General features: G+C 40.6%; 1 protein-coding gene across 3 annotated transcripts in view; it reads left to right on the top strand.

Annotated features, from left to right (window-relative positions):
- The window catches only part of LOC119120388 (protein unc-13 homolog C), a 77,990-nt gene that overhangs the window by 39,036 nt on the left and 24,922 nt on the right, over positions 1-14,032 (top strand). For all 3 annotated transcript variants that reach the window (XM_037247232.1, XM_037247231.1, XM_037247230.1), the window contains exons 16-19: positions 4,741-4,830; positions 6,213-6,341; positions 9,546-9,679; positions 11,590-11,675. In XM_037247232.1, coding sequence (XP_037103127.1) covers positions 4,741-4,830; positions 6,213-6,341; positions 9,546-9,679; positions 11,590-11,675 — 439 coding nt within the window. The remainder of the gene's footprint in view (positions 1-4,740; positions 4,831-6,212; positions 6,342-9,545; positions 9,680-11,589; positions 11,676-14,032) is intronic.

The raw sequence follows: 14,032 nt of genomic DNA, 5'->3' as shown, positions 1-14,032 counted from the left end.
GAATGACTGTGCTTTCAATGTATTGCGCATTCTGGGTAAAATAAGACTGATATGTTTTATATTTACGTCTTCTATCCTTGTCCCGTTATAAAAAAATTTCATTGGTGATATATATTGTACAGCCATCCATCAATTATGTTCATATCCGCTTTGAAATATGTTCTGGAAACCATCAAGAACGCTCTATCAACAACAATGTGGATGTGTATGTGTGAAATGAAACAGAATCAAGGTCACTTTACAATGCCCCATATGATAACCCCTCGGGTCCCATAGTAATAAAGTCAATCAAAACACAGACGTGTAACCTTCATAGCATCGTGTCATTGCATCGGAAGAAAACAAAAGCCAGAGGGGAGGCATTTGAAGAGGCTTAAATGATCAATCACACCATTACTTTGGGCAAATTATAGAAAGACAACATTACTGAGTCCAGAAGGAAAAACTAAGTGAGCCTGCTGGTCAAATTAAGTCAAACAGCACCAACTAAAAAATGTTTGCAAACAATGTTGTATATTCCCAATATAACTTTAGTGGTTGTGTGCCGGGATTATAAACATGAACACACACAGCATTGTGGAGTGTCCACATGTCCTGTCGACTGGAACGTAGCTGTGGGCTGTTTATAAATGCAAAGACCATTTTGGGGCAAATAGTGGCCAAGAGCATGAACCAAACTGGCTGGAGGCTTTAGCTATTAACATTTTACAGAATAGAAAACAACAATGAGTGTACACACGACTCATCACGTGTTTCGGTTGTCAAGTTGAACTGTTAACTATTAGTATCTAGCAATGGACAGGTACGACGTAGTAGATATGCCAATTGTCACATGACCAAATTTAGAAAAAAGGTTAGAGGACTTCTGTTCACACCACAACCACTAGCAAAACAATGGGTCGATGCTTTGAAGCTGAATTTGCTAAAATGTATTTTTCTTTATGGCTGATGTTTTCGGACCAAAGTCACATTTATTTACACAATAATGATTTGCGATGTGTAAACTGGAACAGAGCCTAAACATGGGATATTGTCATTTTTGGGGGCTCTTGAAGATATCTTGTGACAATTAAAAGACATTGTACACAATTAAAGCTCAATACAGGCAAGTTTATGTTGACGTATTAGTGGTATACAACTTAACATGGACAAATGATAACACTGAAATCTTATTCCTGCATATCAGGCCAACAAGCAAGGTCATGGGCTACCTCCAATGACTCAGGGAGCATGCATGCTGAGAAAACTACCGAGTGCAAAATGAAACGTGGCAGTGCAGTGGCCTATTTTCCCACAGGGGACTCAATTGGCTGTTTGTTTAAGCTACAATATGTAGATTCACTTTTCATGGTCAGTAGTTTGGTGACTTTCCAACATTTGTTCCCGAGCACAGATGTTCCACTGTATGTAGAGCATTTTCCACTTGACCTGTTAACGACACGCCGCGTGTTGGATGACAGGTGCAGGCGTTGTGCCACTCTCTCATGTTTTATACCCTCCAGGCAGATCTAGGGAGGTGCATTATCTACCTCACAGGGTGTTCCCATGCATTGATGTGATCTATTTGTGCAATAAACTACAGTAATGCACAGTACAGCGATGCTATCGCAATTAGGACTTGGCCTTGCGTCCGCTGGGTTTCTTGGCAGCAGCATGCTGGTTGTAACAGCCAACAAATCTCCTTTAAACTTTTCTGGATTTATCATTCCATGCCAAAGTGAGAGCCCTATTGATTTTTCAGTTGATATACCATCAGAGATGGGGTGGTAGGGAAGATCGGCGGTCAAATTGATAGCATGATCATTGTCATCTATCTATCTATCTATCTATCTATCTATCTATCTATCTATCTATCTATCTATTTTAATCTAATCTAATCTAATCTAATCTAATCTAAAATAATCCCGCTAGCTAGCTAGCTATCTGGATTCGATAGCTAGCTATCGAATAAAATTGCATTTCCTGTAGTGGAGTTCGGAGAGCTCGTCGGTCTGCCAAAGGTGCTGCACTTTTCTACTCAGGCAGATTGAATTCTACACATTTAGTACATAAACGTCTAGAACAATCCCATGAGGGCTAATCTTGTTAGCTCCAACACACACATCCATACACATGCAGGTACATTATGACCTCTCACCCCTTTTTTCTTTTTTTGCCCTCCCGTCTCCGGATGCATGCACCTGAGTACCCCACTCGGATATAAATGTACAGCTGGTGGCGCCGTGTAGGGTTAGTGAGTGGGTGAGCACCTTGAGAGCAGCTGATGCTGCAGCAACAAGAGGAACAATGCGGGCAACAATACAAAACACGAAGATGGAATGTGAGGAGACGTGATTGCACGGAAATGTGACAGGACTAGATTGAAAACAGGCATGCTGTGTGCATGTGTGGGTGGGTGTTGATTGTGCCTTTTATTTTCCCGCGGACCAGCTTCTTGGCAGTGACGTTCACACACAACGAGATCACAGAAAATCACCTGCCGGCACCACCCTGCTGTGTCCCTATCACACACACACGTGCGCAGTATTCATTCTCGCTTTCATTCTCTCTGAGCAGAGCCAATCCACAACAATTGGAAAGGAATACGATTCCCATCTGGCTCACTCGGCCATTTTTTTCTCCCCCCTAATGACATTCCGTGGGAGATTGAGTTTGCTTTTATAAAACAAGAGGCCTTGACTCAGAGTGGACCAAAGTGACCTGATGTACGGTGACACCTTATGTACCCTACGCGCCGTCCCCCGGGGGATCGGCAAGGTTCTCTGAAATCCTGCTCGCTGTTTGGACACATTGATATAAAGTCACGCTTGTTCAGCAAACACCCGTGGGAATTGTGCCCTTAAATTTGAGTGAGTGTTGTATTAGAGTCAGCTGAAGGGGGGAAAAAAACATTTTTATGGTTTGCTTGGCACTGTTGTTCCCTCAGTAGTAAAAACGCGGTGGTTATTTTCTTTACAAACTTTCACACATTAAGTAAAATGTGGTAAAAAGTTTGCATCAATAGAAATGTGTTTTCATTTATTTTGTGGGAGGTGGCTAGATACACTTTGCTCTGCTTTTTAGACACACCAACATACAGACTTATTACAAATTGTTTTTACCGTGTGCATTATATCGACTTCAGGTCGGGAAAAACAATTTCACATTCTTGGCATGTTTTATTAAATGCATGCAGCTATCTTCCACTGAGGGATATTTATTGGTCTATTAGGAGAGACGGATTTCAATTTTGTGTTCATCATGACAGGAAATACATACAATGGAGAAAGGAGTATGTTTCAAGTCAAATACAAATATACAAATAAAATGAGGCAAACATTCTTCTTGTTGATAAACGTCACCTTGTGATGAGATTAAAAGAATTTTTTTGCACCGTGACTCTCCACCCAATTTATCATTGTTCTACTGATAGGAATAAAGTTGACACAGCTGCAGCGATTAAAATATCTTGTCACTGTGTTACTGAATATGACACCGCGGAGGTGATAAGAAATCGCATCGACGTATGCTTCGGCTTAGATAGCAAATCATGTTTGGATCTCTTGCTGCTGATATGATTTTGACTTAGTAAATAATCCAAAGCGGAGACATCTATGCATAAAGTCACAATGCAGCACTCAAAGAGATCCTAGCACAGAATTCCCACTCCCAAAAAAGGTATAAGAAACAAAAAAGTCTCTTACAACACATATATAACACCACCTTGAGTGAATCGACTGCAAAGAGGTCCCGAAAGACACATAATACAGCACGGAGTAGAATTGCGTAGCATTTTACTACAAACCATGATAGCATTATTAAACACGTGTTTTGCTGTTGGCTGCCCCAACACGGTCATTTCAAGAACTATGCCAGATGTCACCATCCACTGCCGCTCTGTGGAGTCTCAAGTCCATGTTGCCAATGGACTGATGATTTGTTATAAATTACATGCCCTTTAAGATAGCAGCTTGTTAATGACGTAGGAATCTTTCACTAAAATATCAAGTGACTGACTTGAAAAGCGTTATATAAATTGATTATTATGATTATTATTATTATTATTGTCATTATAATCTTTTTTTGGGATTTTCTGGCTGTGATACCTTTGCATCAACCCTCATCAGATGTCTCCACCCTTGCTATCATGTCACAATGCTAGCTGGCTACATGTTAGCAGCCGTATTATCAAAGATGATAAACCAAGACCGCATTTGCAGAAGCCTTCAACAAAGTAGAAAAGCCGATCATAAAGAAAAGAATAACAACTCTGATATTTCACAAACCTAATCTGTGTTTGTTGAAAACCATATTTTGGATTAAGTCCACAATGTGCCGCTAAGGTTTTGATCCTAGGTGTGTTTTGGTAGCAAAGCCCGTGGCTGAGAATAATGCTCCAACTGTTGGCTGTGCATTGATTTTAAAAGGTAGAGGAGGCAGAGGAAACTGGCAAAATTGTATTAGAGCAGAGCGAGCGAGAGAGGGAAGAAGATAATAGCGTATGGGTGCCGGAATGCTGCAAGGGATTTAAATGCTCGCCGTCACACTCCCGTGCACCGCCTGATGGCTTCATGGAGCCGAAATCGAAGTTTTCATCACAGGAGACCTCCCTGGTCTGCTAAACGATTGGACGGACATTCATTCGGTTATGACTGCAGGGCGTTAATCTGTAATCCATTTTAATATTTTGGGCCTAAATGACAGTGAGGTGGTAATGGCTTTTGAAATCAGTTTATTTATTTTACCTTTTCTCTATTCCAGGACAATTTCCCCGCTGGAAACCAAGATCGTCTCCATGATTTGAAGTCAACTGTAGATCTTCTGACCAGCATCACCTTCTTCAGGATGAAGGTATCAACGTTTTGGTTGAATATACTCAATTTTATTTGTCAAGTAGGTGCAAAAAATTAATTCTCTGGATCCAGTCGGGTGTCCAGTCATGTGGACTTGGCCTTGCCTACCAGTATCGACTATTGTGGGTGGTCTTGTGTAGGTATGGTAATTAATTTAAAAAAAATTGATAGAAATGAAAAAACAGTGTTAAATGATGATGGAGCACAGTAATAACTAACATTTCTCATATTCTGTCACATCTGAGCTTTTCGTGCAAAACCTTGAATTTCTGAAACTCAATACTGCTCGCTTGCTTACAATCCTGCCAGCGTTTCATTGTAAACATTGATTTGGAGCTCCTTTCATTTCACTGTATTCAATTCAATCCCACAATTCCTGATATCTCATAATTTCCTCCACATTCCACAACACCACAGGCCATTGAAAACCAAATGATGTTTGTTCCCACCAACTCCTTGACTGGAGGCTTATGCGATGGCTCCTATACAGCAAAGCCTCTAAAAATGCTTCCAGCTACCTCTCTTTGTTTCCTCACACTCGCCTCTCTAAAGGGCGTGTGTTTGAAAAGGTCCATTCAGCTCCCACAGCTCAGAGAGGCATAGCTAAAATGGCATATATGAGCAAAGGAATGAAAACTGTCACCTTGGCTTGCCACGGTTTTTGCTCTGTTGTCACGAGCATGTCGAGCATTCTTACATATGCACGAGCTGCGCTGCACGTCAATTGTAGTATGCATAATGGATGTAAGTGGCTTGTCCTTTTCCGTCAGGAAGTCATATACGTATAAACACACGGTTGGAAATTGGAAGGTGATACCATGACATCAGCAACACACTGAATTACCATAAAACCATAAAAGTCCTATTAGAATAAGCTGTCTCAATACATTTGTCTTCATACTTTGTGTGGCAGTTAACAACTAAAAGAGCAAAGTAAGGAACATGAATAATTTGCAGAAATTATACATGGACAGCAAGCAGGACACATTTTGAAATGCTAGTCCATTAAGGGATTACAAAATTTACAAATCTGCTGAAGCACATGGATAAACTAATGCTCTACCAGGCCCTGTTATCTAATTGATCTGAATGGGCCGGAATTGCTGCTTTCTTTAAAAATGTATTCACAGAACGGGTGCAATATCGTAGATGGTGTACTCGTAAAATGGACGACAAAAGGGCCCGAGTTTAGTACGTAATTGTCAAGTGTTCACTCACATGTGTAGACCACAAAGTGATTTGATTGGCTTTGACTGAAGACTAAGAGATGTGGTTGATGAGATTACCTCCAGCAAAGGGCTTGGACCTTCACAATCTACTCAAAGACTGAAAGGCTTCACTTACATTAACGGTCATGTGCATGTGTGTGTGTTTGCGTAGGTCCAAGAGCTCCAGAGTCCGCCCAGAGCCAGCCAAGTGGTTAGGGACTGCGTGAGAGCCTGCCTGGATTCCACGTACAAATACATTTTTGATAACTGCCACGAGCTCTACAATCAGCTGCTGGACCAGGTAAGTCTTTGTCAGCTTGACCGTGTACACGGGTTATTTTTGCAGTTAAATGTCATTAAAAGAGGGAAACGTATTGGCCTAGAGGTTGTCACATCTGGGGTAAATTATTCTACTTATGGGATTTATTATTAAATTAAAAATAGAAAACTGATACTACAAATAAAATCTACCCTACCAAATAAAAGTTTCGCCTGTAATAAACACAATGCAGTTGAGTAAATAAACACAACCAGCTATTGTTGAAATAGCAATGGTAAATCTCTTGGATGGCAATTGAAACCACAACACTTTTGGCGTATCCAGCAATAATTCAAAATCTTAATTATTAATGCGGAGTGTAAAGTGAAGCAAAACAATAAGACGAGTGCTATTGCGAACATTATTTGTGGCAACATAATTGCATTTGTAGGGATATTAAACGCATGAGAGCCCTTGCGTTGTCGTGGCGCTTGAAAAACAACATCAGCAAACGCATGCTAGTAAACACACCCTCATGCAATCTCAAAGATTTGCTTCCAAAGTCAAACAAAATTTACGGCTAACGGTGTGAGACTTTAATAATGAACTGAATAAAGTATTCACTTCAATTTTACTTCCTGTTTAACAGCTCGGATGACATCAAATTGCAACCTGTCTCTCATGCCACATCATTTCCCACCTCCAGTCTGCAATAAAAATTATGTGGAAAGACTCAAAGGAGACCAACGAAGCAACAGGCAGTGTTTATGCAATGTGCAAAAATAACCACCTTTGAAAGTCTTCATGAATATCGCCGGCTTGCCGGGACCCCCTGGAGGTTCTTAAATGAGCCAACGGAGAAACACTGCCTCACTTGGCTGCACTAAAGACATCCGGGTGTTCTCGTTCATTGGCCACATCTGGGTGGATTATCAGGCGATTCTTCTGAATCTTTATGACTGCCACACCACGGACGATGATGTCCGTTTTTAGTCTATAATGGGATCAAGCGTTCCGTTTCTTTGAACTGCCAGAGGTGTTGCAGGCAATTATCACTGTAGGCACATTTGCTAATTACACCCTTTTGCACTTGTTTTAGGGTAGACAGTTTGGACGAAGGAAAAAAAAAAAAGGCACTGCCCTAAAGCTAACCCCAGCGTGACTATAAATTATTGTGGTCACAGACACGAGGTACCCTCACTGTCGTCGTGGTTACAAGTCATTTGGGAGCCCCATCTCGTTACGAGGCAGGCCGAGACGTAGCCCTGACACAACAAGGCGTCTTGCGTAACGTGACAGCCGAGCTGGCCGCTTCCGACCGGGCATGAAATAACAAGAGGGAGGGGAGGGGTGGGGGGAGTTGGGGCTTAACGAATTCTAGCATCCTCACGGTAAATGGATGCTTTCAACAAGAAAATGCAGGGAGATCAGTCATAGTAAATGACAACGTTAGGGGAAAAATGTGGTTCATCCATTTTTGAAGCTTGTGGAACATTTTCACTACACTTCCCTCCAAAAATGTTGGAACAGTGAGGCTAAATCTTTCAGTTTTGCTGTGGACTGAAAACATTTGTTTCACACTAATGAGAAGTCCACTCTGTGCCATTCTATTTTAAATGACAGCTAATCAGTTGTGCGAAGACTTGATTTTCCCTCCATCCAAAACTTCGGCTATGCCCTCTGCTTGCCAACACCTTTCCAAGAAATCAAGGGCGTTACTAGAAAGCAATCCTTCCATTTGGACTCTAAGTTGGAGTTTCACTGTGAGAATTGATGAGGGGATTTCATGGGGAGCCAGTTGCATGCAAATGCTGAGGCTACAAATTGGGACCCCCATAGATAGTGTCATAAAAAATAAAAAGAAACAACAGCATGCGACTTAATCACGTCCAACATTGTGATTATTGTGACTTGAGACAAATACAAATGAGCAAAGGGAGTTCTAACAGAATACAAAATGCAGCCCGTAGAGCCAACCTTCAAACGTGTCCTTCACTTTCGTACCTGCGCGGCGAGAATTTTGCATGACTTAACCCCCCCTGCAGGGACTTTTCATTATTCATGTTTCCATATTGAACATGTTTGCTCACGCAACTCCCATTGCTATCATTGGTTGTTAGTGTTTAAACCTTCAAACATTTGGAATTTCCCAAGTTGATTAATACGGAAAACATTTTGAGGAATTATCTTCAAGAAGAAAATCAAAACAAGTGTCTGATTAACATTCTGTGCCATGTTTCTGTGAGAATACGAAACGAGCCGGTACAGTTATGCGTTACCTCGGCGACCAAGACTGGTTTAGGAAATACTGACTCTATGATTTGTTGTTGGTCATGTCCTTCTATCGACCCGGCCACATATCGCTCATATTTTCACTCACTGTAGCACCACTTCAACATGAGTCACTCAATCACACTTTGGTGTGAATAGAAAATAATTTGTCTGGCTGCTTGTAGACTTTTTTTTTTTTTAACACAGAGAGGTAAATATCCCCTTTAATTCACTCTCATATAAAGTGCTTTTTATTTCTCCACAGTATAATATTATTGTTGTTTTTTTTTTGTCTCCAGCTTGTTAACGTTGGCAGAGTCTAAACGAGCAATTCCCAAGTCTCGAGAGTTGGGAATCGAAAGCGCAAAGTGCCCCTGAATATTTTGCAGCCACAGAGCATTTTTCACATCTTAACACAGAAGAAAATGCAAATGAGAAATATAAGAACGAAGCGTCTATCTGAATGACGTAATCCCATTTCATTACTCTGGCAATCCCAAAGCCAAATGATTAAAAGTAAGGCAACCCAGAATCGAGTGTAACACGATCGTCATCATTCGGGTGAGATTAAACTGGCTCGCCCTAGCCCACACTGCGAAACACGCAACGGAATATTTTTGACACGGCACCTAAAGTACAAAGTTAATCATTGACACCAAGGAATAGATGAATGCATGTTGTAATTCCAATTCCTCTGTGTGCTGCATCAAAGTCAATACGCTGAAGGTTGTGAGATCATTCGTGCTAAATAATTCAGGAACACAATCGAACCGCTTTTGCCGTTTCGAACAATTTACATAAACAAATGGATAAAAGGAAAGAAGTCAATTCCCGGGAGGCTATGTCAAATATTATTTGTCATTGTCAGTGGAGCTATGGATTTGCATGGAAAATACACAGTTGATGATTCTGCTGCGGTCTGAGAAAGTCATCTCGGTGACGTAGCCTAAGGTTTCCTGAATTCTTTCCCTGCAGAGCCGGAAGCAGGACCTTCCACGCGAGGAGCAGGGACCATCCATTAAGAATCTGGACTTCTGGCCCAAACTCATCACCCTCATGGTGTCGGTAATCGACGAGGACAGGACGGCCTACACGCCCGTCATCAACCAGTATGTACTGCGATACACTCATGAACTAGGGACGGTCAAACCAATCATTAAAATTGATATAGTACCTTCACTTGTTTTTTTTTACTTTGACATTGAGAGTGTGTCAAAAATCTCTACTGCTTCTACTGTTATTTAAAACTAGAGTCAGGGTTTCAAACTAGGGTTTCAAACTAGGGTTAGGGTTTCAAACTAGAGTTTCAAACTAGGGTTAGGGTTTTAAATTATCGTTATTTATTATATGGTAGTTGCATTTACAAGGAAAATGCATTGCAGCGGAACTTGCTCCCACAGTATGAACAAAAGTCATGTCAAAGTAATTGAAGACGTGTCCATTTATTACTATTGTTGTTGGAAGATACTGTATGTGCCCTGTGGTTGCCTGGTTACCTCGTCTCTTGATCATATTTCAACTGGGATGGGCTCTAGCTCACTCGCAACTTTGAAAAGCGGAACCGCTACAGAGAATGGATGAATGTGTTGATTTCATCTCGTAATCAACCAAAGCAATTCAGTGATGGCAATTCCTACCATCAGTCTTGCGACTTAATTGAAAAGTTCCTTAACAATGCATCGACTAAATAGTAGATTGTAAACGCTGAGCACTTGTTGCACATTCCACGAAAACAGCAAAATTCACCAAAGCAGCAAATGATCATCCCCCCATTGCTGCCCCACTTAAGCATCTTCCATACCCTCTCATCCTTTTGTATGCATTCATATTTTTAGCTCATTTTCTCTTCTTCTGCGGCTGGCTGATTTACGATGCTCATTACGACTGTTTATGCCCTGAGCTTCCTTGCCTAGTCTCTCCCACACTGCCTAATGATAGCTCTGCAATAATTATATCTATTCTCTCCATTTTCTCTTCCTCTGGTCAAGTTTCAGGACTGTAAGGACCCGCAACTGTTCCGTTATGGTAGAACGTTAATGTGGGCTTGATGCCAAATAATAAAAAGCGACTTAATCTGTTTTCAATTATGAAAAGATGGATTTTTATTTTGCAGCGATAACTACGTGTTTAATGATGCCCGCTAAAGATTAGAAGCTTTAAAGACTATTCCCAAAGAAAGACAGATATCCCGCATATAGATTGTTTACCTCGCATGGCGACAGAACACATCCACACAGATTTACATTTTGTTTATGTATGCTGAAGGTATAAAGCGTGATAGACGTGAAAGCAGGAGGAAGGATTGTTCTAGGGATCGTTTTTATTTCCTTCGTTCACCGCTCACATTACAAATCCGCCTCCTCGTCTCGCTTAGTGTTTATTTTGCGCATCGGAGGCATTATGCTTTCCGCTGGGGAAAAATACTTTGTACTTGCAAAAATCAACGTGAAGGATTTCCCGGAGAACTGACCTTTCCCCCCGCCAGGGAGCCCTTCATGTATTAATGTCCTCCCATCATTGTCCGGGAAGACGGATAATTAAACCGCTGATGTTTTGCATTCAACCTCTAACTGCCACTCGACAGCGTTCCAAGGAGCAGATTGTTTGGTTGCCTCTATCTCAGATTTATTCTTATTTCATTACGCATAATCAATGTTTGTTTCATATGGGACAGACCTGATTAGCTGGATCGGATCAGCAGATAGATCAGTGAATGGTTATAATGTCATAATTTGCCGCTCACTCAATGATATTGATCAGTTCCATGAAAGGAGACATTGCAGCTTGTTTACTCTTGGGGTATTCTTTCCTGCCATTGTTAATAATCCAAGTTTTCTCATGATATAAATTCATTCTTTACATTCATTTATTCTCTGGTCATAATATTAAACCTTGTTACACAGCGGGAAACCTTGTCAAACGTATCATTTTGCAAAATCATTAAGGTTTCTTCTTGGGCCACCCAAGTTGTAGTTCTCATGCAATGAATTTGAAAATAATCCATTTCAATTTTTGACAGGTTTCCGCAGGAGCTCAACGTGGGTAAAATCAGCGCGGAGATTACATGGAACCTCTTTGCCCTGGATATGAAGTACGCCATGGACGGTGAGTCTAAAACATTCCAAAAAATATTGGCTTGGTATTTCAACGCTATACAATGTACCAAAAATGTTTCAAGCAATTTGTTCGTCAAGCACTAATTACTAAATGCGCTCATCAGGTATGAGGTAACATCGACAATTTCCTTCATCCTAACCTCAAATCCATTTGCTGTAGTCACAATAGAGCTCATCAGCTGGTCTCATCCACACTGCCCACTGATTACACACTATTGATTCACACAATCTGAGTCGAGATCATCAACTGATTGTGGCTACAATCCAAATGCTCACAATAGTAACAGATTTTATTCGATTTTTTTGGTCTAAGCATTTTGTGGCACACATTTGTGACTATAAGTGATTAGTAGCAAGTAGTTCTGAAATATGAACTCTATCCATCTATTCTATAATCCATCACCTTGTGGTAACAAAAATACTTTTCTGGACTGTCATTGAAACCTGAAAACAGGAGTTCAAAACTAATAATTACAACAATTTAATTAAACTGATTAACTTAAATGTGTCATGTGTCAATAAGCTAATTAGTGTTTGTCCAAACGAGGCAGCCATCACAGAACAAATCTCTGAGCTGCTTCCATGCCACAAGACAGATGTTTCAGGTTTAAATGTGGCTTCTAGCTTAAAATCCCAAAGCCAAAGCTCCTGCTACAACATCTTATTCCCCCGAAAGACAGCAAATACCTCCTGAAGGTGATTGAGCAAGCTGTTCCTGTTAGGTTAGAGTCCCGCAGATCAACACCCCCTTAGGATATGCGGATCGGCAGCGTGTCAGTGGGATACAGAAGAGACTTTTGAATCAATCTAACAATAGATGTGTTAAACTACACATGTGGGGCTCACCACTTTTGAAAGTATACACAATTTTTACATATTGTATAAGAAGTTAGGCTAACTGTTAACTTAAACTGTCAATCAAGTAATTGGAATGGATGGACGAATAGACGATACATTATAATAATTTTCCAACCAATTAAGTAAAAATGGATGATTTCCAGAGGGAGTCCCCTTTTGAAACATCGGAGAATCTTAACTGACTTTGATCAGAAGGGCGCAAATATTCAATTTAAGATGGTGTCGCCACATAGCACATGCTATGCATAGGTGCACCTCATTTGTCTTGCCTGCCTGATCCCCTCATGTCAAAGTCGGCCTTTATGGAGCTAGAATGCCTCCCAGTGTGTAGTGATACCTTTTCCCTCCCACCAAGGACAGGTTGGCACCTTCAATACCACATTTAATTGACTGAATGAAATAGTTACGAGTTCGTTTATCGAGGTCATCTTTTCACCCTCGCAAGGAACCGTATGTCGTTACTTCAGCGAGTGTTCACACAATGCTGAATGCCTCAGGATGAGCCAATCAGAAAAAAATAGTGCGAAAAATTTCAAAACAATTATGAGCTAACAGAAAATGTAAAAATATGATGATGATGAGGATAAAGATTTCCAAGCTGTTGAAATTTGGATGGATGTATTAATTGTTTTCTTTGGCTTTTGAAACATACTTCCTCCCCATTCATTGGATATTATATAATATAATTATATTATATTTATATTTAATATATGCATTTAAAAATATATAACACTTAATTCTAATATTTAATTTTATTTTTAATATATACATTTAAAAATATAGAGTATTTAATTATTTATATATATATATATATATATGTTTGCAAGAATATATATATATATATATATATATATACTTGCAAACATGTACCTTCTGCACAAAACAAGGACACTAAAACTTTTTCTCTAATAATGACAGTCAGAGATGTGAAACTCAAATATCGAGGGTTGTTAATGCCCTCACAGCCACAGCGTGTACCTGCTGCTGCTGCTGCTTTCTCCATGCCACACCGTCCTGCGTTGCTAAGGCAACCAGCTACCAAAATGAAAGCGCTGCCAATTGCAGCCGTACAACACACACAAAAACACGTTCACACACATATACACTGTAGTTGTGACATACATAAGAGGCTACTTGTTCTACATCTACTTTCCATGGGCCTCGTATGGATTTCTTCACACTTGAGTGTTGAAGGTAGCACTGTTTCATTCAGTGGGCCATAATGGATGCAAGGAGTGAGAAGCACTGAGCTGCTGATGTCAGACACCTAATGGAAGTCAGTCACGGGGGGGTCGAGATTATGCAAGAAGACCTAAGTGAGCCTGAAGGATGCCGCCATGTTTGTTTGTGCGCCAGAGAAAGAATGAATAGGAGAGAATAAGAAGATGGAGCACGCGTGCCAGCACATGAGCATGAATTAATCAAGGCTTTGAAGCATCTCCTGCTTCCTGCAAAGAGGGCCGTCTGCGGTGGCAGTGCGGCTGTATA

This window comes from Syngnathus acus, chromosome 3, assembly GCF_901709675.1.
Source record: "Syngnathus acus chromosome 3, fSynAcu1.2, whole genome shotgun sequence".
NCBI classification, from domain to species: Eukaryota; Metazoa; Chordata; class Actinopteri; order Syngnathiformes; family Syngnathidae; genus Syngnathus; species Syngnathus acus.
This window is presented reverse-complemented; position numbering and strand designations above follow the sequence as displayed.